The 25,886-nt window shown below is 46.2% G+C and overlaps 1 protein-coding gene across 1 annotated transcript in view; it reads left to right on the top strand.

Moving 5' to 3' along the window:
• LOC118394137 (neural-cadherin-like) overlaps nt 1–25,886 on the top strand; it is a 192,308-nt gene that overhangs the window by 156,256 nt on the left and 10,166 nt on the right. Inside the window, exons 23-31 of the mRNA XM_052462059.1 lie at nt 1,422–1,636; nt 9,368–9,495; nt 12,649–12,776; nt 13,027–13,150; nt 15,034–15,214; nt 16,094–16,260; nt 21,275–21,539; nt 22,289–22,469; nt 23,643–23,887. Coding sequence (XP_052318019.1) covers nt 1,422–1,636; nt 9,368–9,495; nt 12,649–12,776; nt 13,027–13,150; nt 15,034–15,214; nt 16,094–16,260; nt 21,275–21,539; nt 22,289–22,469; nt 23,643–23,887 — 1,634 coding nt within the window. The remainder of the gene's footprint in view (nt 1–1,421; nt 1,637–9,367; nt 9,496–12,648; nt 12,777–13,026; nt 13,151–15,033; nt 15,215–16,093; nt 16,261–21,274; nt 21,540–22,288; nt 22,470–23,642; nt 23,888–25,886) is intronic.

The raw sequence follows: 25,886 nt of genomic DNA on the forward strand, positions 1-25,886 counted from the left end.
GATTCAACAGAAGATCTCTTTGTTTCTTGGGATCTAGAACAAGCATCTCTGTTTTGTCCGAGTTGATCTGCACTAAAAGCAACATTCACCACCTGCTGTTGTTCCAGTGCATCCTCATCCTCTCTCTCCTATAGTATAATAATATCGTACGCCTTTTAGCAGATACTTTTATCCAAAGCGACTTACCGTCATGCGTGCATACGATCATGCGTGCATACAGTCATGTGTGCTCCTCTCTCCTCTCTCTCTCTCTCTCTTTTTGCTACGGTGTGTCTTCTAAACTTTGATTACTGCGCCTGGTTATTAGAAGTAGCATGTCATTGTGTTTGCGCACGGCCCGCCTGCCTATTTCACTCCTCCCACATTTGCATGTCTGCCAGGTGCCAGGGGGGACTATCATTTCTGACAGTCTCTCCTTTTCAATCTGGGTTCAGAGCACAGACTGGGAAATGGGAAAGACTAAATGCAAGAGTGTCGGATGTGGCAGCCAGGAGCTCTTCTCTCTCCCTTCGCAGCACACAAATGAGAGAGGAACGAAACGAAGGGAGCATGGCGGCCTGGAAGACTATTATTAGGCTGCTGTGAGTAGGGTGATGGAGAGGGAACCGGCTTAGAAAATAGCTGGGCTTCTGACTAAACTAACTAGAGAAAGCCACACTTGATTGATGCCGCAGGATTGCCTGTGTGTGTGTGTGTGTGTGTGTGTGTGCCAGCTATATTAGCTGTCTCCACAACAGGTGGATACAGTGGGGTAGTGTGCATGTGTCTGTGTGTGACAAAGGAGGAATGAATGAAGGAAAAGGGGATGACAGAATAACCGGAGGGAGGAGTGCAGCTGTGCTCGGTTGCTACAGTACGTCTGACAGAGAATGTTGTTACTAGTGATGGATTCTCCCTATGGTACGGCTGATAATAAGAACATCTGCATGAGATGCGGAGTGAATCTCTCTGAAGGGAATCACTGGAGGCGAAAACAGTAGTCTGAGAGCAAGACAGAAAGAGAGAGAGAGAGAGAGAGAGAGAGAGAGAGAGAGAGAGAGAGAGAGAGAAAGCTGAAATATAGTGTTCTCCAGATTGTGAGGAGTCCGTGGGGGCTAATATAGACTGCTAGATGCTTAGTTGGGATGTGCACTCACAATATTTAGTAATAAGGGTTGTTATGCAATTGAGAACAACTAGAAGCAAATTGTGTGTGTGCGTGTGCGTGTGTGTGTGTGTGTGTGTGTGTGTGTGTGTGTGTGTGTGTGTGTGTGTGACTGTTGTGCGGTTAAGCAGAAGCAGGCCATCCCATCCCGGCCTCTGCAGGGACATCCTGATAGAGCAGTCTTGTGTGATAGATGAGGTGAAAAGATGAAATAACTACATTGCTTTATATAATATTTTTTTTGGTGATGTTCCTCTTCCTTGTTATCTTGCCCTAGATGCCAGTGCCCTACGCAGTTCGAGGGGCCAGAGTGCCAGCAGACCAAACACAGTTTCCATGGCAACGGCTATGCCTGGTTTCCTCCCATAAGGCCTTGCTTCGAGAGCCATCTCTCCCTGGAGTTCATCACGGAGGTTGCAGATGGTCTGCTGCTCTACAGTGGGCCCCTGGCCCAGCTACAGCCCTGGGACCTCGAGGACTTCATGGCCATAGGTACATATCCACTTATCTATCACAGAGGAGGGGGACAGGAATATAGGATAGGGCAGAGACAAGATGTGTTAGGGGGAACGGAGGGGCAGCGCATGCCTGCGTCAGTGTGTGAGTGCTGGTAATTGTGTTTTCAGTACACAGTGATGGTCAGATAGAGATAGGAAGGTTGCATGAGGAAGAAATTGTCCTGTCTGGATTTGCTGGCTTAATATGAACGTTTAGAGACTGCTAAGGTTCTTTTTTTACATGGATATTTGTTGTGCCAACCCTGCCAAATTAGTTTGGGGGTGGAGGGGTTTCTTTGAATAGGGTTCAGCATCAGCCTACACACAGCTCCTGAGGCCTTTAATTGAGTGTACACTCGGTGGTAAAGACTGATTTCAGTCTGTTTGTGTGTGTGTGTGTGTGTGTGTGTGTGTGTGTGTGTGTGTGTGTGTGTGTGTGTGTGTGTGTGTGTGTGTGTGTGTGTGTGTGTGTGTGTGTGTGTGTGTGTGTGTGTGTGTGTGTGTGTGTGTGTGTGTGTGTGTGTGTGTGTGTGTGGTTGCAGTGTGACAGCATCAGGTCTTTAGGGGTTAATGAAGGGGCTCATTATGAAAGTAAAGGCTGATTTGTCATTCATTCCAGAATGTAATTACAATGGGGTGTACATATTTAGAGCTTTAATGAACTTGTTTAGCTATATGGACGTGCTTAGCATACATCCTTGAAGTTGAGGTCCAGAGTAAATAACATGTGATGTTTGCGTGTACGTGGTGTTTGTGGCTCCATTTCATATTCCGTTTTGAGTATTAGCACTCGATTCAATGCTGGAAGACATTTTGTGGGTGCGTGCGCGCACCAGTGTGTATGAGTGCGTGTGTGCGCGCGTGTGTGAGTGTGTGTTTGAATGGAAAACAAAAGAGAAAGGATACAGTAATAGATTCAAGCATCAAGTTTCTACGTTTTTTTGGCCACGTGCACAGGACATTCTTGAGTCTCGACAGTCTCAAGTCTGAAGTCTCAACAGTCTAAAGGCTGATGTCTCAAAACGATGCATAGTCAGTGTGTTGTACTGTGAAGGTCAAACGAAATCAAACTTTATTTTCCACATGCGCCGAATAAGTGTAGACTTTACCGTGAAATGCTTACTTAAAAGCCCTTAACCAACAGTGCAGTTCAAGAAGAAGAATATATTTACCAAGTAGGCTAAAATAAAGAGTAAAAATAAAAGTGACACAATAAGAATAACAATAACGAGGCTATGTACAGGGGGCACCGATACCGAGTCAGTATGTGAGGGTACAGGCTAGTTGAGGTAATCTGTATATGTAGGTGGGGGCAAAGTGACTATGCATAGGTAACAAACAAACAGCGAGTAGCAACAGTGTACTAGGTCAATGTAAAATGTCCATTGGCGATTTTTATGAATTGATAGTTTGTTGGTGATGTGGACACCAGGGAACTTGAAACTCTTAATGATGGTGTTGGAGTTGTGTTTGGCCACGCAGTCGTTGGTGAACAGGGAATACAGGAGGGGACTAAGTACACACCCCTGAGGGGCCCCAGTGTTAAGGATCAGCATGGCAGACGTGTTGTTGCCATCTCCTTACCACCTGGAGGCGGCCTGTCGGGAAGTTCAAGATCCAGTTGCAGAGGGAGGTGTTTAGGGCACTATGGTGTTGAACACTGCGCTGTAGTCGATGAACAGCATTCTCACATAGGTGTTCCTTTTGTCCAGGTGAGAAAGGGCAGTGTGGAGTGCGATTGAGATTGCGTCAACTGTGGATCTGTTGGGGCAGTATGCGAATTGGAGTGGGTCTAGGGTGTCCGGAGGATGCTGTTGATGTGAGCCATGACCAGCCTTTCAAAGCACTTCATGGCTACTGACATGAGTGCCACTGGGCGGTAATCATTTAGACAGGTTACCTTCGCTACCTTGGCGCAGGAACTATGGTGGTCTGCTTGAAACATGTAGGTATTATAGACTCGGTCAGGGAGAGGTTGGAAATGTCAGTGAAGACACTTGCCAGTTGGTCCGCGCATACTTTGAGTACACGTCCTGGTAATCCGTCTGGCCCCGCGGCTTTGTGAATGTTGACCTGTTTAAAGGTTTTGTTCACATCGGCTACTGAGAGCGTTGTCACACAGTCATCCTAAGCAGCTGGTGCTCTTGAGCATGCTTCAGTGTTGCTTGCCTCGAAGCAAGCATAAAAGGCATTTAGCTCATCTGGTAGGCTTACATCACTGGGCAGCTCGAGTCTGGGTTTTGCTTGGTAGTGATAGTTGTAATAGTTTACATGACATTCACAGTCATGTAAACTGACATCCACAATAGTTTTCAAGCCCTGCCACATCCGAAGAGCATCAGAGCCGGTGTAGTGCTAGCAAAACAGTCCTGTAGTGTAGCTACCACGTCATCTGACCACTTCCGTATTGAGCAAGTCACTGGTACTTCCTGCTTTAGTTTTTGCTTGTAAGCAGGAATCAGGATATAATTGTCGTCAGATTTGCCAAATGGAGGGTGGGGGAGAGTATGCGTCTGTGTGTGGAGTAAAGGTGGTCTAGGATTTTTTTTTCCTGGTTGCACATGTGACATGCTGGTAAAAATTTGATACAACTGATTTATGTTTGCCTGCATTAAAGTCCCAGGCCACTAGGAGCGCCACTTCTGGGTGAGCATTTTCTTCTTTGCTTATGGCCTTATAGAGCTGTTTGAGAGCGGTCTTAGTGCCAGCTTCACTTTGTGGTGGTAAATAGACGGCTATGAATAATATAGATGAGAACTCTCTTGGTAGATAGTGCGGTCGACAGCTTATTAAAGCAGCTCTACCTCAGGTGAGCAATACCTCGAGACGTTAATATTAGGCATCGCGCACCAGCTGTTATTGACAAAAAGACAAACACCCCCACCCTTCGTCTTACCAGAGGTATCGTCTGTGTTCTGCCGGTGCCTGAAAATCCCGCCAGCTCTATATTGTCCGTTTCTTTGTTCAGCCAAGTTTTTAATGTCCCGTTGGTAGGATAATCTTAATAGTCGGTCATCAATTTTATTTTCTAATGATCGCACGTTAGCAAGAAGAATGGAAGGCATTGGGAGTTTACTTGCTCGCCTAGAGGTTCTCAGAAGGATCCCCGTTCTTCCTCCCCTTTTCCGGCATCTTTTCTTCATGCAAATGGCGTGGATCTGGGCCTGTTCCAGTGAAAGCAGGATATCCTTCTCGTCGGACTCGTTCAAGGAAAATTGCTTTGCTATTTTGGTGGCCAGAGGTTATTTTCGGTCATAAGAAATGGTAGCAGCAACATTATGTACACAATCAGTTCAAAAATAAGTTACACAAAATGCACAACAAAAAATACAAAATTGCACAATTGGTTGGGGGAATGTGAAACGTCAGCCATGTTCTCCGGCGCCATCTTTTCTCTCTGACGTAAAGATGTCTGCTAATGCTGCAGTAAGTCAAGGTTTCCCAAACTCGATCCTTGGGCCACTCCTGGTCACACGTTTTGGTTTTTGCTCTAGCACCACACAACTGATTCAAATAATCAACGTCCACAGCCTCACGGCCCAGTCCACAACTGCTGGGTGTGGAGGGAGAGACATAGTCTGGAGAAGAGAGACAAAATCCAACAAAGTCTGTGTCCAGCACTGTGCCAGAGAGGACAGAGATAGCGACAGCGAAAACAGGGAGGGATGAACAGAGAGTGGATAGACAGGGAAACAATCAACGCGTACTGTACATGTTGAGGTAGGGAGAGAATAAAAAGGATGGAGAGAGAGTTTAGGAGCTGTAAGATGCGGAGTGGAGGAGACGGTATTGAGCTGCGGATGGAGTCAGAGAGAGTTGGAGTAGGAGAAGATAATACACACTGAGACATGGAGTGAGAGGGTGAGATACTTGGTTCGGAGTGGAAGGGTGTGTATGAAAGAGATGTGTAGACAACTGTACAATTGCAGGAGGGATAGATGACAAGAGTGGAGAGGGCAAGTAGAGACGGCTGAGACTTAAAGGGAGAAACAGACAACAACAGTTCAGCCCAATGTCTCTATATTACTCTCTCAAACAGACACACACACACACATACCCCTTACTCTCACCCACAGGTTGACTGTGTTAAACCTTATTATTTCTAGTTGTATAGCAATGCAACCTATTAAACCGTATGATCTCCCACTGCTTCCCGGGCCGGATCTCCTTATTAAAGATGTTGAGCGGCTCGCTGGCTGCCTCCTGCAGCCCTGCCCACTCACTGTCTGTTTTCCACCATGCAGCGCTGTTTATCCCCCCCATGGTCCATTGTGCCCAGGCATCACCACCACTAATAGCACAGATCTGCCTCTGCAAAACACCCCTGCATGTCCTACATTCTCCCTGTTCCCCTGGGATTAAAGGCCCAATGCAGCCATTTGTACAGTATATCAATTTCAAATCATTTCTGGGTAACAATTAAGTGCCTTATTGTAATAGTTTTCCATTAAAATGGTAAAAAAGTAACAAAGCAAAAACGACTGTATTTCTCAAGCAATAATTTTGCTCGGACTGTCTGGGAGTTGTCTGAGTGGCAAGGGGGAAATTGAAAACTAGCTGTCATTGGCCGAGAGGTTTGGAACTCTCTTTGCTACCAGGGAAGAAGGGAGTCTTTGGTTCTGCTTGTTAACTTTTCCATGGCTCATAGTCCTTTGTCCCCGTCTGATGTGGGTCAGATTACAACCACTATGTGTTTCATACTGAAAGCATTATATTGAGTTATGGTTGTGTGTAGTGTAGGTTTGCAGGACATATGGAATATTTTAGAGTGCCCATTGGTCTGTCCTCACCTCTAAATGTAATCTGTGTTATATTTCTCTCTAAATCACACCAGAGATCTAGACCCTATCTGTGCTGTCTCCTGACTTTGACCGCTGACCTCTAGGTCTATTAATCTGACTGGTACGCGGGAACACGATTACGTCCAGTGAGCTCATTGTTAAATGAGTCTCATTATTGTGAACACTCCCTTCTCAAGGGTACGAGCCATGGGGCTGAGCTTGTCCAATCAATAGACAAATTAACCGGACAAATTAAATTTGGGTGATTACGGACTCCTGCAGAATGGGAAACAGGCTCTCAGGGCTCGGCTGGGGATCCAGTTTACACCTCGTTGCCAAGAGTTGCATCCAGCTCCAAGGATAGAGCAGAAAACAATGTCATCACTCATTTTGTCTCATTCTGACCTGATGGCAGCCTATTTATCATGCTTTTAATATGTGGAATTCAAATTGTCTTAATAAATGCAACTCAAAAGCCAGATGTTAAAAAAAAAGATTGAGTAATGGTATGGAAAGTAAATGAATGTAATGGTCATTTGCTGGCAGCATATAAGCCAATTTATAACAGGCAAGGTTATTGCATTTTTTTCTGCCCGTATTAAATAGAATCATAATATCCGGCTGAATGTAAGCATCTCAGGCATTTTGTATTTTGCTTTTTTAAATGTTTTAATCTTTTTCTTTATGCGGTACTAGTGTTGGTGGTCTCAGAAAGAACTGAGAAACAGGCTGACTAAAAATACACACACACACACGTGCAGACACAACATCTGGCAGATGAAAGCGAGCAGAGAGATACAGTTACCTACTGAGTGTGACGCACACATTACGGTCAATTTGCAGAAACCTGTTTCACAGTCTTTTAGCGCTGCACCCGTTTCAAATATCACTTTCAAGTTTAGGTCCTGTTTCCTGGGGGTATGGGGTTGTTTGCTGACAGTCAATTTATATTAAAGGCACCGCAGTCACAGACTCTCTTTCTCTCTTGCTGGGCTGCTGATTTGTATATACAGAGTGATTTGTAATGCTGTTTATGCAGTCCATATGGTTACTGCCTCAAACATATCCCCTTCAGGCCTTCACAAGAGCAATTTTTCAAATTTAAGCGCCATGCTATGGGGACCATGCTATGCGGGCTGAGACCCTCTGGCTTCCCCCTCACCAAGACGCTCGACAGGGAAGATTAATCTGCAGGGATGTCGAGGAGGAGACCATGATGAATAAGAGATGAGGAGGGGAGAAGTCCGCCAACCAGAGTTTAAGAGCAGAATCTCGCAGTAACCTGAGGACACCCGGGCGTACTCTCCCTATCCAAGATCATTTGATACAACACAACATAAAGCCCATTTGGCCTGTCTTCCCACACCTAGACAAGTCAGTTAAGAACAAATTCTTATTTACAATGACGGCCTAGGAACAGTTACCTGTCTTGTTCAGGGACAGAACGACAGATTTCTTTTTTTTTACCTTGTCAGCTCGGGGATTCAAACTAACAACCTGCCTGACCAACACAGCCCAGCCTGTCCATGTGTATGGAAGTTCTCCTCTCAGGCACTCAGCACCACTCTCCTCTTCTTCCCTCTCTCTTTTCATCTCAAGCAAGCCTCCACCATTCAAACCTGTCATCTCTTTTCTCCTGAAATGTCACGTCAGTCCCAACAAGGAGGGTCGGGGACCCTCGTCAGACGCAGATAACCTGTGGGACAGTGTCAATCTCCTGCCTGAGGGTGGTGGCCACTGTGGGCCTTTCAAATGAAAAGGGCTTTTCACTCAGGCTTAGGCTGGGCTCTGTACATCAGTGACTTACTGCTAGCTCAAAGTTATCTCTGTCTGAGCACAGGTTGCCTTCTGGGAATCCACTGTGAGAACACTGCAGAGAGACAGGTGGGAGAGGGAGAAAGAGAGAGAGAGAAAAGGTTGGGGGTAGAAAAGAGAAAGACATGACAAGCCAGATAGTGAGTGTCATGGAGAGAGGCAGGGCATAAGAGAAGGTAAAGATAAAGACCTAGAGAAGAGGGAGAACAGCCCTCTCTGTTGAAAACAGAGCATTTGCGAGCCTAGAAAATAGAGCAACATGGAGTTTATATTTACAGCGCTGTTCTCTCCTGAACTCTTAGACTGTGGATGTCATGTTGATTTACGGAGAGACAGTGGTTGGTTGACATCTTGTTTACCCACAACCCTTTGCAAATGGTATAAAGCATACAATGAGTCTTAACTGGTTCATTCATTTTTAATTTCCCATTTGACAAAGTCAGAAAATGGAATAACTTTTTAATATGTGTATTGTCTTATGGGGGGCATAGCACCCAGCACTGTTGTAATCCTTATTTTTTTATTTGACCTTTATTTAACTAGGCAAGTCAGTTAAGAACACATTCTTACTTACAATGATGGCCTACCAAAAGGCAGCAATACATCATGCAAAGCAGCCACAACTGTCAGTAAGAGTGATGACGTCTGACTGTTAGTTATAAAAACACTGGTTTAATATTATCTATGCACCTTTTACTGTTGTTGTTTTTCATTTTCTAATACTGGCCCAGGTTATTAGATGTAATGTCATTTTAAGTACGCCATCTTTCTGAACAGCCTGCTGAAAGCATTGAGGTGGTACCTGTTTTCACTTTAGACTAGGGTTGGGTGAACACAGATCACTCTTACGGAATGATCAGTTGGCGTTTATGAGTTGTTTACTGTGCTTCATTGTGGTTGCTTGTTCTTGGTGTGTCGCAGTGATCAGATGAAATGGGTACAGAAGTGACGTCCTCAGGATAAAGTGGTCTGTGTGTGTGGTTGTATCTGATCCTCCCTGGAATTGAGAGTATGTGATGGGGGGGTGGTCATCAGGAGGACCTGGGGAAGTGACCACCATGTGTGACCTCATGGCAGTGTCCTCTCTCTCTCTCTCTCTCTCTCTCTCTCTCTCTCTCTCTCTCCCTCAGAATTGATCGATGGCACTCCCACACTCAAGATAAACCATGGCTCGGGCACACTGGTCCTGCAGTTGCCAGGCAACGTAAACGTGGCGGACAGACGGTGGCACCGTCTGGACGTGAGGAGCAACAGTAAGGTGGGTTCTGAAGTCTGAGCTGCTGCCAAGCTTATACCAACCCCCCCCCCACACACACACACACATAGACAAACACAGACACGCACCCACATCTCACCCGACACTAGCCATATGCTGTTCATTCTTATAGAACTCTGGGGAAGTTTAATGCAAACAGGTGGTGTCTCTGCTAGACTAGTCCTATTTTCCGTACATAGTCTGGAGAAGTAGGAGGGTTTGAGTGGTTTGGACTCAGTGCAGATCAAATCAAATCAAACTTTATTTGTCACACCTTACCGTGAAATGCTTACTTAACCAACAGCGCAGTTCAAGGAGGGTTAAGAAAATATTTACCAAATAAATGAAAGTAAAAAATTATAAAAAGTAGCACAATAAAATAACAATAAGGAGGCTACATACAGGGGGTACCGGTACAAAGTCAATGTGCGGGGGTACAGGTTAGTCGAGGTCATTTGTACATGTAGGTAGGGGTGAAGTGACTATACATAGATAATTAACAGCGAGTAGCAGCAGTGTACAAAACAAATGGGGAGGGGGGTTGTCAATGGTAAATAGTCCTGTGGCCATTTGATGAATTGTTCAGCAGTCTTATGGCTTGAGGGTAGAAGCTGTTATTAAGGAGTCTTTTGGTCCTAGACTTGGCACTCCGGTACCACTTGACGCGCGGTAGCGGATAAAACAGTATATGACTTGGGTGACTGGACTCTTGGTGCTCTCCTCTGAAACCGCCTAGTATATCGGTCCTGGATGGCAGGAAGCCTAGACCCAGTGATGTACTGGGCCGTACGCACTACCCTCTGTAGCGCCTTACGGTCAGATGCCGAGCAGTTGCCATACCAGGCAGTGATGCAACCGGTCAGGATGCTCTCGATGGTGCAGTTGTAGAACTTTTTGAGGATCTGGGGACCCATGTCAAATCTTTTCAGTCTCCTGTGGGGGAAAAGGTGTTGTCGTGCCCTCTTCATGACTGTCTTGGTGTGTTTGGACCATGATAGTTAGTTGGTGATGTGGACATCAAGGAATTTGAGACTCTCGATCCGCTTCACAACAGCCCCGTAAATGTTAATGGGGGCATGTTCAGCTCATTTTTCTTGCTCAAATTGAGGGAGACCTCCTCCCTATATGTATTCTCATCATTGTCAGTGATCAGGCCTACTCTTACCACCTGGGGGCAGCCCGTCAGGAACTCCGGGATCCAGTTGCAGAGGGAGGTGTTTAGTCCCAATGTCCTTACCTTAGTGATGAGCTTTGAGGGCACTATGGTGTTAAACGCTGAGCTGTAGTCAATGAACAACATTCTCACATAGGTGTACCTTTTGTCCAGGTGGGAAAGGGCAGTGTGGAGTGCGATTGAGATTGCGTAATCTGTGGATCTGTTGGAGCGGTGTGTGAATTGGAGTGGGTCTAGGGTATCCAGGAGGATGCTGTTGATGTGAGCCATGACCAGCCTTTCAAAGCACTTCATGGCTACCGATGTGAGTGCTATGGGGAGGTAATCATTTAGGCAGGTTACCTTCGCTTCCTTGTGCACAGGGACTATGGTGGTCTGCTTGAAACATGTAGATATTACAGACTTGGTCAGGGAGAGGTTGAAAATGTCAGTGAAGTCACTTGCCAGTTATGGGTTGGTAGGTGATCAAATACTTATGTCATGCAATAAATTGCAAATTAATTACTTAAAAATCAGACAATGTGATTTTCTGGATTTTTGTTTTAGATTCCATCTCTCACAGTTGAAGTGTACCTATGATTAAAAAAATGACAGACCTCTACATGCTTTGTAAGTAGGAAAACCTGCAAAATCGGCAGTGTATCAAATACTTGTTCTCCCCACTGTATATATACACCTGTTCTGAAAGGCCCCAGAGTCTGCAACACACCTAAGCAAGGGGCACCACCAAGCAAGCGGCACCATGAAGACCAAGGAGATCTCCAAATAGGTCAGGGACAACGTTGTGGAGAAGTACAGATAAGGGTTGGGTTATAAAAAAATATCAAACATGAACATCCCACGGAGCACCATTAAATCCATTGTTAAAAAATGTTAAGAATATGGCATCCCAACAATCTTGCCAAGAGAGGGCCGCCCACCAAAACTCATGGACCAGGCAAGGAGGGCATTAATATGAGAGGCAACAAAGAGACCAAAGATAACCCTGAAGGAGCTGCAAAACTCCACAGTGGAGATTAGAGTTTTAAGCCATGCACTCCACAGAGCTGGGCTGGGCTTTACGGAAGAGTGGCCAGAAAAAAGCCATTGCTTAAAGAAAAAATTAAGCAAACTCGTTTGGTGTTCACCAAAAGGCATGTGGGAGACTCCCCAAACATATAGAAGAAGGTATTCTGGTCAGATGAGACTAAAATTGAGCTTTTTGGGCATCAAGGGAAATGCTATGTTTGGTGCAAACCCAACACCTCCCATCACCCCGAGAACACCATCCCCTGTGGGGATGTTTTTCATCTGCAGGGACTGGAAAACTGGTCAGAATTGAAGGAATGAAGGATGGTGCTAAAATACAGGGAAATTGTTGAGGGAAACCTTTTTCAGTCTTCCAGAGATTTGAGACTGGGACATACATTCACCTTCCAGCAGGACAATGACTCTAAGCATACTGCTAAAGCAACACTTGAGTGGTTTAAGGGGAAACATTTCAATGTCTTGGAATGGCCTAGTCAATGACTTAAAGATTGTTGTACACCAGCGGAACCCATCCAACTTGAAGGAGCTGGAGCAGTTTTGCCTTGAATAACGGTCAAAAATCCCAGTGGGGGGGTGAATAGTTATACACGTTCAGGTTTTATTTTTTTGTGTTATTTCTTGTTTGTTTCACAATAAAAAATAAAGTGGTAGGCATGTTGTACAAATCAAACGATACAAACCCACAATTTTTTTAAACTTTAATTCCAGGTTGTGAATAGGAAAAATGTCAAGGGGGTGAATACTTTCACAAGCCACTGTATGTGCTAATATTCCTGATGTCCTGATATTCCTGATGTCCTGGTATTATCTGATGTCCTGATGTGCTGATGTTATCTGATGTCATGATATTCCTGGTGGCTTTATATTCCTGATGTGCTGATATTGCTGATGTGCTGATATTCCTGATGTCCTGGTATTCTGGATGTCCTAACATTCCTGATGTGCTCCTTTAGGAGGTACGCTTCACACTGGACCGCTGTGCCGGGGCCACCGTCATGGAGATGGAGGGAGTGGGCAGCTGGCTGACCACAGAGGACCACTCGTCCTGTGAGGTCACTGGTGTCACGCCCAACCTGGACAGGTAGCCTACTCACACCTTTCTCTCTCTCTCTCTCTCTTTCTTTATTTATTTCTCTCATTCTCTGGCTATCTGTATCTCTCTCTCTCTCTCTCTCTCTCTGTCTCGGTGTCTCTCTCTCTCTATCTTCTCCTTAATACAGAATTCACACCTTTCACATAGTCAAACTCAGAACACCAGATTGGTGGGGGACAAGGCTATGTATTAGGTGTCTGAAAAGATGTACTGACAGTGATGTTCATTTCTTCCCCAGGCACCTGAATGGGACCCAGGTGTTACAGCTGGGTGGAGTCAATGAGGACCTGCCCTATGTCTACCCGCAGTTACAACACAAACACTTTACTGGCTGCATCCGGAACCTCGTTGTCGACAGCAAGGTAACACTCGCTACAATGTGTTTCTTCCCACACACACCATGAAAAGGCATGGGAAGCGATTTAGCTCTTATACAACACATAACATCTCCATTGTAAAGAGTTATAAAAGTGTGGTCTTTACACCACTTACGCATGCTGCAGGCAGGAAGCATGTTGGTATGAAACTGCATACAGCATCTCGTATAAATGCTTCCAAACACTTTCACACCTTCATCAGGGACATTGCCACAACAGCGCTTCTATAGAAAAGGTATGCTCCGAGATCGCATTCAGCGCATAACCACTAGACACTGTCTGAACTGGTAGCTATGCCACTATGGCAACAGTCGTCACGGGGAGGACAGAGGTCCTTCTGCCCATGTTACTTTATGACACTGTGTGACACTTGGAACTAAAGGTATTTGACACTAAAAACACTCTCCTGCTCACCCTGCTGACTACAAAACGCAGGGCTGAGGTTCGATACAATATTCATAGATCTCTTATTGTAGAGTGGAAAACACTGGGGGCTGGGTGGAACATGTGAGAGAGGGGGAAGACGGGAGGAAAGGAGGAGGATGTCTGTGCCATTGAACCTGTTCAAGCGTGACGTCGGGGTGAATGTTTGGGCAAGAGAAGGGAAGGGCGGATTTTTTGACTTCAATTGTTTTTCTATTCTGATTCTACTGTACATCTTCCCACCCTGTCACAGTTGATTTATGTTACTCTCTGTCGTCGCTTCTCTCTCTCTATTTGTTTGTATCTCTCCTCCTCTCTGGGACAGATTAACTATACTATGAGTCTGCAACCATGCAATAATGGTTTTCATTTAAAAAAATATATAATGATCAGTCAGTAAAGTGAATATGAAGAAAAAGCCGTTTGTAGATGAAAACACTCTTTTCTTTATAAAGCAACTTGTGAAAACATTGCGTGTAACATTTTCCATTTAGCGTTCACTTAAAGTGACTAACATTCATGCAAGCATACATTTTTCATATGGGTGGCCCAATGGGAATCGAACCCAAGATCCTGCCGTTGCAAGCGCCAAGAACACAGGACCAGACATTCCGCAAATGATTAACAAATCTTCAGCATCTATCCAACTCTGTTCCACTCTCTCTATCCCATCTCTATATTTCTGAGTGAGGTAGAGACGGGTACTCATGACTGGGAAAGTCTGCTAGTTATGTTTGGTGAAAAATGTGATCATGATTGGCATCTCACACACATCAACAAACACAAACTTGCACACGTACTCACAAACACACCGAGATGTATGCTGGATCTTTGAGTGTGTGTAGTAACTCTCTGTAAATCAGTATCGAGCTCCATCTTGAGAAGGATCAGACTTAAAGTGCCCAGCTCTATGGTGAGGTCAGAACCAATTTGTACCTTGCTGCACATTGGCTCAACGGCTACCGAGCAGCCAGCTGCGCTGAACGGTGGTAACTCAGAAAACGGAGAGATTGGACATATTAATGTCCTTTATGATATGCTATTGTGAGCAGGACTTAAGATTTCAAGGTATTCCTGTCCTTTCACAGCATTGCCCTCCGCCAGCTCCTTTGTGTCCCTGTAGATTGGTTTGATCCTATGAAAACCCAGTCATTTGCATTCCAAGAAATTGCATGAAAGGTGAATGCATGAAGGTGCTGAGGGGAAATCTTAAGTTTCACTGACCTTTGCCCTCAGTTTTTTTGGAAAACTAGCAATTGTTCTTTCGTTCTCTCTTTCCCTCTCTCTCTACCCGTCTCCTTCTCTCACTTGTATCTATCCCCGTGCCTCCCTTTTCTTTTTACCTGTCTACTGCTCTCTCCCATTTCTATTTTACTATGTCAATTTCTCCCTCTGGTGTACATATCCTACTCCCCCTCTCCATCTCTGTCATCCCCCCTACACAGTTCTATGACTTGGGCAATCCAGCGGACTCTGTGGGCAGCTCCCCAGGGTGCCTGACTACGGATGGGAGCTGTGTAAACGTGGGCATCCCCTCCTGTGGCCCTCGGGGTCGCTGCCATGGAGAGTGGGGCTCCTTCAGCTGCCAGTGCATACCGGGGTACACTGGGACTCAATGTGAGCAGGGTACGTACCGCAATGCCAGCACCGAGACCAACATGTATGTGATGAGTGCTTGTTTGGAGCGCAATGCGTGAGGGCATTGATTAATTGGATTTGTTTCGATTAGATGAAATGAATGTCAACGAGATCACATGTGTTAATGAGTGCCTGGGTGCAGTCAGATAGCTATCATGGGGAAGGTGTGTGTGTGTAACTTGCATTAGTCGTATGTACAGGATATACGTGGTCTACTGAAATGCTTGCTTGCAGGTTCCTCCTTGACAATAAACAACATCAATAAGAAATAACAAAAGATGAAAATAGGAACATAAAGTAAATGGCTCAGTAGAATAAAATAAACATTTTAGTATAATAAAGCCTAAGTATAATACAGGAAGGTAGAATTTATAGTCCAATATTTACACATGCTTTGGAGAAGGGATGATTGGGGGAGAAATGTTTCAATTGTGCAGTATTTTGCAATCATAATATATCTGGTAGCAGCAGTTGTGATGTGTGTGTAGCAGTTGTGATGTGTGTGTGAGTGTGTGAGTGTGTTTGTGCTAAGGTGCAGAGAATCAGAGCAGGTGATCAGTCCAGTTCAAGTGTTCAGCAGTCTGATGGCTTGTAGATGGAAACTGTCTCGTGTGTGTCTATGCGTGTGTCTGTGTGCTGTGGGAGGACTAATTGGAGGACTAATTGGAGGACTAATTCACTGGTGGTCAAATGGAAGATGAAATAAATGCGTGGGCACGTGTTTGATCTAAGTTTAAGGCGTGGCAGGGCCTGGGACGCAGTGAGTTGCATGTCAGTGAGCTGCAGTGAGCTGCATGTCAGTTCCAACTCCTGTGTACTGTGTTGATGGTGGGATAGCTAACACATTGTCTTGTGTTTTGTTGGCAGAAGTTCCAGAGTTTTCCTTTGATGGGCGGAGTCATGTTCATTACCAGTTGGCATCTCCTCTGCCAGCCCGGCGGACCCAGGCACAGGTTCTGGTCCGGACCCGCAAACATGGTAGTGCCATCCTCAGCCTACTGTCCAAGGAACAGACTGAATACCTGCGCTTAGAGGTGAGACTGAGCTTTCTGTGTGTCTCTCTCTCTCTCTCGCTCTCTCTCTCTCTCTCTCTCTCTCTCTCTCTCTCTCTCTCTCTCTCTGTGTCTCTCTCTCTGTCTCTCTCTCTATCTCTCGCTCTCTCTCTCTCTCTCTCTCTCTCGCTCTCTGTCTCTCTGTCTCTCTCTCTCTCTCTCTCTCTCTCTCTCTCTCTCTCTCTCTCTCTCTCTTTATACTGTATCTCTTTATATATTCTCTTGACTCACATGTTTGTCTCTCTCTCTCTCTCTCTCTCTCTCTCTCTCTCTCTCTCTCTTTATACTGTATCTCTTTATATCTTCTCTTGACTCACACGTTTGTCTCTCTCTCTTTATATCTTCTCTTGACTCACCCATTTCTCTCTCTCTTTATATCTTCTCTTGACTCACCCATTTCTCTCTCTTTTTATATCTTCTCTTGACTCACCCATTTCTCTCTCTTTATATCTTCTCTTGACTCACCCATTTCTCTCTCTCTTTATATCTTCTCTTGACTCACCCATTTCTCTCTCTTTATATATTCTCTTGACTCACCCATTTCTCTCTCTCTTTATATCTTCTCTTGACTCACCCATTTCTCTCTCTTTATATATTCTCTTGACTCACCCATTTCTCTCTCTCTTTATATCTTCTCTTGACTCACCCATTTCTCTCTCTCTTTATATCTTCTCTTGACTCACCCATTTCTCTCTCTCTTTATATCTCCTCTTGACTCACCCGTTTGTCTTTAAATCTCTGCTTCTCCCGACCATGGGAGCTCATAATATGCTTTCATGTGCCCATAAAATGTTTCTCGTCATCCCAACGGCGTGGATTGAGGTTAACCATAACATTAGTGTCATCCGTTGTGTGTACCGCTGTTTCTACAACAGTGTGTACCCCCCCCAACCATCTCCATCATCCACATATCTTCACCACAATGCCACGACGTGGGGAGTGGATTCATCACAGGAACATAAATGTCAGGCGTCTTCTGTGTGCAGCCAGTGTGAAATGCACCGATTTGGCAAACCTCCTCCGCTATGAACCCCTAACAGAAGTGCAACGTTATAGCTTTTAATCAGCCCTACATTTTCATGCGTTTCCCTTGGCTGAATGTATGCTCAGTGTGCGGAGGCTTTCAGAAGGAGCTTGAGATGTGCCTCACACTCCAAGGACTCCTTGTTCTTAGGGAAAATAGCTTCGTTTTATTTTTGCACCTGCCTCACAGTGACGTGTTTAGATTGCCGATTGCAGCCTATTTTTTCTCTTTCTTTTTTTCTCTCTCGCTGCTCTCCTTTCTAAATCGTCACTGATTGAATTATCTGTCTGCTCTAAGACTGGCGTGAGGAAGTGGGCTGAGAGGTGTTGCTCCCTCTGGAGTGGCAGGCTAGAGATTTCGTTAGCGCAGCTCGCAGTGTGACTCGTGTGGGTGGAGCCTCACAGTGGTAGCCCCACTTCCTTTTTCAATTCCCTCTGTCTTTTTCTCGTCCTCCGTCCTGATGGAGGGATGGGAGCTCCTGGGGGTTTCTTGGGAGAGAGGCGTCTCTGATATGTAAGGGGACCCACTGCCCAGTGGGTAGGCTAGCATTAACTTTCACTTCTAGCCCTGGTGATGGCACAGCAAGACAACTGGGGTGATAATTGCCATTTTAAAATTGTTAACACCAATAAAACAAAGAGGAGGAGAAGCCTTGAGCAAAAGCCCTCCTCTCAATTCATACTCCTTGTCTGGTAGCCTGAATATGGACTCAGGAGCTTATTGTACCGGTCACATGTCCTCTGCCCTCTCTCCCTATGCCTCGATGCCTTAGATTATGAGAGATGCACTGGATCCCACGTGTGTCCAAGATCAGAAATGTTTCTGATTGTCTGACAGCTATATGGCTTTCTCTCTCTCTCTGCCTACACACTGTGTGTGAATGGGTAGGTAGCATGGATCGATGTACTCTATAATGAGTGAGCTACTTCATTCAGCCAGCCGGGGGTTATATAGAACGCTTTTGAAAGTAATAAAGAGGCTGCCAATCTGGAAGGACGTAGGGATAATATACTGTACACAGTGATAAGACAGAGTTTACATAAGCATTCACAGCCTAATGCAGATTGGGGACAGAGCAGCGCTCGCTAGGTGCAGCAGAGGGAATTGCCAGCCACCCCGAACCTCCGTTCCCACCAGAGAGAGAGAGAGAGAGAGAGAGAGAGAGAGAGAGAGAGAGAGAGAGAGAGAGAGAGAGAGAGAGAGAGAGAGAGAGAGAGAGAGAGAGAGAGAGAGAGAGAGAGAGAGAGAGAGAATGAAGCAGAGCACATTCCCATTCAGCTTTAATTGGGGGGGGAACATGAGGTGCCTCGGCAGCACTCGCTTAGTCTGGTAAAAGCGCCATCCCACTGAGATCTAAAGATAATTAATAGTTCATTAGGAAACCTTGAAATAAGCAATGGTTCATCAGGGAAACAACCTTGGAGCCATCTTAGTGGAGCTCACTGCTTATTCTCATGCATCTGAGCCAGCTGATGGGGTGGTGTATCAGGAGATGAGCAGTTCACAGCTGTAGCCTTTTAGCTTGGGGGGGGGTAAAGGTTGAGGTATACGTGAGAAACTCTGCCCCCATCTCCTCTCTTTCTGCTCGTCTCATACCTCTGTTTACGTCGACATCAGCGGTGAGGTAAAATGGAGTGTTTGTAAATTATGCCCGGTGGGATCCTCACAGGAAAAAATATCTTTTTATTGAAATGAAGGCTGCTTCTCACCATATCAATGGCCCGTAGACTAACACTCGCCTCGTTTTGGATTTGTGTGCCTGGCTGCAAATAAACCGTTTAAACTCACTGAAAGTCAAGTGATTAGCATTCGAGCTAGGCTGAAATGGAATCATTTTCTTTTGAAGATTTGAGGAAAGAGAGAAGCTTGTTGCATAAAAAAAAAATGTCTGTTTCATTTCATTGGTATGTCCTGCTTTCTAATGAAAACTGTCAGGCTCCGTGGATCCTGGGTAATAAAGGTGAGCCTCACCAGAAGACAAGATAAAGTTGGTCTCGTCATGTTGTTTTGTTGAGCTAGGATTTACCAGTGAGATTGGGACTGAGATCAATGGAGCTTGTTGTTGTTGTGAAACAGAGTTGAGAGAGCGAGAGGAAGAGAACGAAGGAGATAACAACAAAGATAGGAATAGGCCAAAGGACTGAGAGAGAGGTTGGTAGAGATATGGAGAGAGAGAGAGAGAGAGAGAGAGAGAGAGAGAGAGAGAGAGAGAGAGAGAGAGAGAGAGAGAGAGAGAGAGAGAGAGAGAGAGAGAGAGAGAGAGAGAGAGAGAGAGAGAGAGAGGTTGGTAGAGATATGGGAGAGAGAGAGAGAGAGAGAGAGAGAGAGAGAGAGAGAGAGAGAGAGAGAGAGAGAGAGAGAGAGAGAGAGAGAGGTTGGTAGAGATATGGAGAGAGAGAGAGAGAGAGAGAGAGAGAGAGAGAGAGAGAGAGGAGAGAGGGAGAGAGGTTGGTAGAGATATGGAGAGAGAGAGAGAGAGAGAGAGAGAGAGAGAGAGAGAGAGAGAGAGAGAGAGAGAGAGAGAGAGAGAGAGAGAGAGAGGTTGGTAGAGATATGGAGAGATAGAGAGAGAGAGAGGAGAGAGAGAGAGAGAGAGAGAGAGAGAGAGAGAGAGAGAGAGAGAGAGAGAGAGAGAGAGAGAGAGAGAGAGAGAGAGAGAGAGAGAGAGGAGTAGAGATATGGTTGGTAGAGATAGAGAGAGAGAGAGAGAGAGAGAGAGAGAGAGAGAGAGAGAGAGAGAGAGGTTGGTAGAGATTGGAGAGAGATGGAGAGAGAGAGAGAGAGAGAGAGAGAGAGAGAGAGAGAGAGAGAGAGAGAGAGAGAGAGAGAGAGAGAGAGAGAGAGAGAGGTTGGTAGAGATATGGAGAGAGAGAGAGAGAGAGAGAGAGAGAGAGAGAGAGAGAGAGAGAGAGAGAGAGAGAGAGAGGTTGGTAGAGATATGGAGGAGAGAGAGAGAGAGAGAGAGAGAGAGAGAGAGAGAGAGAGAGAGAGAGAGAGAGAGAGAGGTTGGTAGAGATATGGAGAGAGAGAGAGAGAGAGACGCACAGAGTTAGATGTAAATGCTAGAGAAAGGAAGTTCTTTGAAAATGTGAGCAGCCCAGAAAGTGATTGTATGTCATAGAGCCCAGATGACCCACCCTCTAGAGGAAAAGTTAAAAAGAGAGTTGCTGAATTAATGGAGGCGTATTGAATTCCCCAGGCCCTGATGTTTCCAATTACGGGGGAGCTATGTTTAATTCAGTTAGTGTGTGGCAGGGTCTTATCAGAGCCAGCCCTCAGTGATTATACTGTTTCCTCATGGTCCCAGAGTCACAGAATCCTCATCCTCCTGCCATTTTTCTTCCCTCTATCTCCGTCTTTTGTCTGCCCTCACATTCATGTCCTCTGCCTGTGTATCAGAAGAGCTACGCCGGTTTATTGAGTGGATTGTCCAACTGCTATTGGCTTTGTTTACTGCATCTTAACTCTCTTGCTTGTTGTGTATAGGGGTTTGTTGGGGTGGACTTAAGAGGGGTCTCTGGAATCTTCAATGATGAAATGTATTGACTCTCTTGTGATTCTATGCCAGCAGTAGTCTGAAGTCAATAACCCCTCTACCCTCTCCTCTCCCCTTCTCCTTCAGATCTACTAGGACCTACTGTCCTACTGCTATAACTCTCTCTCCTCTCCTCCAGATCTACCAGGACCTACTGTCTGTTTTCTATAACTCTCCTCTCCTCCAGATCTACCAGGGACTACTGTCCTACTGCTATAACTCTCTCCTCTCCTCCAGATCTACCAGGGCCTACTGTCTGTCTTCTATAACTCTCTCCTCTCCTCCAGATCTACCAGGACCTACTGTCCTACTGCTATAACTCTCTCCTCTCCTCCAGATCTACCAGGACCTACTGTCTGTTTTCTATAACTCTCTCCTCTCCTCCAGATCTACCAGGACCTACTGTCTGTTTTCTATAACTCTCTCCTCTCCTCCAGATCTACCAGGGCCTACTGGCTGTCTTCTATAACCTGGGAGACGGAGACTACAACCTGACACTGCCCTCCTATCGCCTGGACAATGGTGAGTGGCACGAGGTCTACCTGGATCGACACGATAACGAGCTGACCCTGCGTCTGGATGGGGGCGGGGGCAGACGGGAGGCCAGCGCGGCTCCAGGCCGGAGCCGAGAGATCATCACCGACCCAAAATTGGTGATGCTGGGAAACGCCTTCCCCTCAGGCTCCAACAAGAGCTTCCAGGGTGAGAAGACTGCAGGGAATGGGGCATGATGGGAAAGGGCTAGGCTGGGCGTGCGAGGCAGACAGTTAGTGACAGATGGAGAACAGAGCATTCTAAAGTGCAGCCAGAATTAGGGGCTTTATCAATTCATAATCCGCTTTTTAGTGAGATTACAAAGTATTGTATTGCTGATGATAAATTATTCATATGACTGGTGAATAAATCATTCACACAAATGCATCTTTAGAGTTAGGGGATGATGGCTGCCCTAGGGGAGGTTGGTATGAGATGGATAAAGTGTGAGGTGGCTATGAGAGTGTGCAGAGCAGTGCTCTGCAGTGCTGTGGATATGGCATGTGACATGCAGGGAGAGAGACAGTAGAATGTGCAAATACAAGGGCGGTCAGCCAACTTTGCCTCAGGCAGAAACAGACAGTGTGCGTGTTTATTAAATGGACTTTAAAAGCCCTGAAAGACTAGTGTGTAAGCGCGTCAGACCATGGCAAAGAAAGTAAGTGGTGTGTGTGTGTGTGTGTGTGTGTGTGTGTGTGTGTGTGTGTGTGTGTGTGTGTGTGTGTGTGTGTGTGTGTGTGTGTGTGTGTGTGTGTGTGTGTGTGTGTGTGTGTGTGTGTGTGTGTGTGCGTGCGTGCGTGCGTGCGTGCGTGCGTGCGTGCGTGCGTGCGTGCGTGCGTGCGTGCGTGCGTGCGTGTGTGTGTGTGTGTGTGTGTGTGTGTGCTTGATTATCATTCTGTCCTCTCCTCTCGCTTAAGGTTGCATGCGGGACCTGAGGCTGAACGGTCGATACGTACCTCTGGATGGCCAGTCCAGAGACGGGATGTCTGTGGTCAGCTCCCAGGGGCTCTCCGTGGGCTGCTCTTCCGACTCCTGCAAGAGGAACCAGTGTAGCCCCCCCTTCACCTGCGTTGACCTCTGGAGAGTCCATGAGTGCAGGTACGCACAATCGAACACAATTATCAAATCTCTCTCTCTATAGCTTATGCAAACACACCGAGGCCCTCTCGGTTTTCTTCAAGGACTACAGCCTCCGAAGCCAGTGGCTCATCCTCTCTTTAATCTTCGACAAACATCCCCTCATTCCCCATCATTCAGAGGCACAGTGCAGGGGGCCTGGAAAAAACTGGCCCTTTGATACACCTCAGTCCTGCGGGGCTGGCTGTAACCATGCCTGAGTCAAATGTTGACAGGCAGTGTGTGGGCAGCAATTTGACTCAGGCTCTGTTCTTGCTCCTCTCTCTGATCCTGGTAATGGTGGTGGTTTTAAGAGGCTGTCGAAAGACACAGTTGTTTTTCAACAGCCTGCAGGCTGCTCATCGTCACTGCTGCTCGTCAGCCGGGTTTAATGCTCTGTGTGAGTTCTGCAGGAGTCAGCCTGGTTTAATGCTCTGTGTGAGTTCTGCAGGAGTCAGCCTGGTTTAATGCTCTGTGTGAGTTCTGCAGGAGTCAGCCTGGTTTAATGCTATGTGTGAGTTCTGCAGGAGTCAGCCTGGTTTAATGCTCTGTGTGAGTTCTGCAGGAGTCAGCCTGGTTTAATGCTCTGTGTGAGTTCTGCAGGAGTCAGCCTGGTTTAATGCTCTGTGTGAGTTCTGCAGGAGTCAGCCTGGTTTAATGCTCTGTGTGAGTTCTGCAGGAGTCAGCCTGGTTTAATGCTATGTGTGAGTTCTGCAGGAGTCAGCCTGGTTTAATGCTCTGTGTGAGTTCTGCAGGAGTCAGCCTGGTTTAATGCTCTGTGTGAGTTCTGCAGGAGTCAGCCTGGTTTAATGCTCTGTGTGAGTTCTGCAGGAGTCCAACTGGTTTCACGCGTGTTTCATACGTGTGTACGCCGATGTGTGTCTCTGTGTCTGGGCGTATCTGAATCACAGAGCAACCACACCATAACATTTGTTTTCACAGAAGGAGAAGCAAGATGCAGGGAACATGGAAAAGAGTCTAAATCATGAGTAACTATTTCATTGAGATACATTGATTTTGACCAACGCACTGTGTAAACCTCAGAACACAGCGGAGGACCAAAATAGAAGCAGAAAATCAGAAAGGAGAGATCTAACCTCTGTTTTATCTCTCTCTTTGTTTCCTCTCGCTCCTCCCTCCATCTTTTGTTTTTAGATGTCCCCCTGGCCACATGGTGAAGGTGAACGGTACTGGAAAGTTCTGCGTCTACACCCTGTGTGCCAGTCGGCCGTGCCACCGGGGCACCTGCGTGGCACAGTCGCCCTCCAAGTTCACGTGCCACTGCCCCGAGGGCTACCGGGGGCGCCACTGCGAGGTGGCGCTGGCCATCTACCGAGACGACGTGGGCCTGAGCTTCAGCTCCCTGTTCGCCATTTGCATCTGCTTCATGGCTCTGCTAGGTAGCTATACCAACTACTGCCTGCTCTGGCTCTGGTGACTGACCGCCCCACCTGTCTGTCTGTCTGTCTGTCTGTGTCTGTCTGTCTGTCTGTCTGTCTGTCTGTCTGTCTGTCTGTCCGCCTGCCACCCCTCTGTCTGTCTGTCTGCCTGTCTGTGTCATCTCCATGGTAACACTGGACATCAAAGCCTTCCCTTTTTTGCTCTTCTCCCCATCCCGTTCAACCTCTTGTCGCGACCATCTCCCCTATCGTTCCATCAGCTGAAGTAGAGCACTGTGCTGTAAGTCCATTGACAGGTCTAGTAGAAATTGCCTGAGTCATACAGTGACAGTGTGTGGGCAGCGTAATGGACCGTGTTATGGTAGCAAGGTCCAGCTTTTACTCTAGTTATAACAGGCAGTGCAAATGAGTCCCTTTTGACCTTTTGACCAGTACTCAGTAGTCCACCTTGATACGTACCTTTTGGTCAATCTAGTGTTAGCCAGTCGTAGTCAGTCACTAGATCAGATGTTAATGTGCTGGCTGTCTCCCACTGTCCTCCCCTCTACCCTCATTGGACATTCAGCTTCAGCCGTCGCTCCAAACAGACCTAAAAAAAACGATTGCTAAGCTCGAAATGATCATTTCCCCTCTCGTACCTTTGCTTAATTTTAAAGGCAACATGACCTTGGTCATCCACAGCCACTGTTGCTTTTTAAGTGTTCATTACTTGATTTGTAGGCGCACAATGTGCTGTTTACCCGAAGCCCAAAGAAATTGAGATCAATGCACTAGGGCTTTGGATAGAATTTCAATCGGGCAAGCATTCCACGCACAGAAACGTAAGTATCGAGAGAGAGAGGTTTTCTTCCCAGCTGCATTCAATCCAGTTTGTTTGGAGTCAATCCAAGCAGTTCAATAACTGGGAGTGTAAAGGGTTCTGGGTCTCGTGACATTAAGCCGAACAAAAAGCATCTCATTCTGAGGCTTCCTTTTCTTAACGGCTAATAGGTTTATGGCATGACGCGAACGCTATACGCCTCCACCTCCTCACCCACTCCAATTCCTCCTCTCACCCACCTCTCTCCTCCGCTGGATGCTGAAGGAAGCTCTCCCTTCTCTCACGTGTTCTCAGCGAGCTACTGTACAGCTGTGAGGAAGTAGCAAGAGGCCTACTCCTCTTGTCCGAAAAGCAGGTCTCAGTAAAGCTTGCCAGAACTATACTGGAGAGGGAAAAATTGAACCTGTGAAAATTCATTCCCCAATGTTCAGTTTTGCTGTCATAGACTAAAAGCTCAAATATTTTTGTCGGGAATAAGCTGTGCCTTTTGACTGCAGTGTGTGGGTGTTTTGTAGGAGGGTGGTGTTAGGCTCAGTTAAAGGGTCCAGCTTTTAGGTCTTGCTTGTTAGATCAATGATCAGTGTGTAGCCCTAAAGGACCAATTTAGGCCCGTAGAGCCACAGAGAAAATAGCAGGTGTAGTGCGCCGGGTGTTTGCTGCCAAGGTGCCTTATATTGAGGGGCAGAGAGAACATCTCTCCAGATACTGTACCTCCTGATATTTGTGTTTTCCCCCCACAATTTGAATAGCCAATAATGCCTTGTTTTTCTGCAGACTTGCAGCCTCTCCTCTGGCTATGTTTGTTTGTATGTCTCAGTATTTGTTTGTATGTCTCAGTATTTGTTTGTATGTCTCAGTATTTGTTTGTATGTCTCAGTATTTGTTTGTATGTCTCAGTATGCCCCTTAGCAACCCAGCGGCTCCAACCTATGACTACAGGATGCTCTGGCTTTTACACCACTGTGCCAGAGGGCTCGTCATGGGCACGATCAACGATTACAGTATAATGACGTCATCTACTGTATGAGTAGGGTCGGTTAGTCTGCAGATGTTTCAAGGTTGTCCAGTGACCTCAATGATAAGAGACAAATGCAAAAGGCACAGGTGTCCACGGTGTACAGAAGTAGGAATTTACAGAACGAACCCCCTACGTGGTGGAATGTACAGAATAAATCCCTG

Source organism: Oncorhynchus keta, chromosome 14 (genome assembly GCF_023373465.1).
Source record: "Oncorhynchus keta strain PuntledgeMale-10-30-2019 chromosome 14, Oket_V2, whole genome shotgun sequence".
NCBI lineage: Eukaryota > Metazoa > Chordata > Actinopteri > Salmoniformes > Salmonidae > Oncorhynchus > Oncorhynchus keta.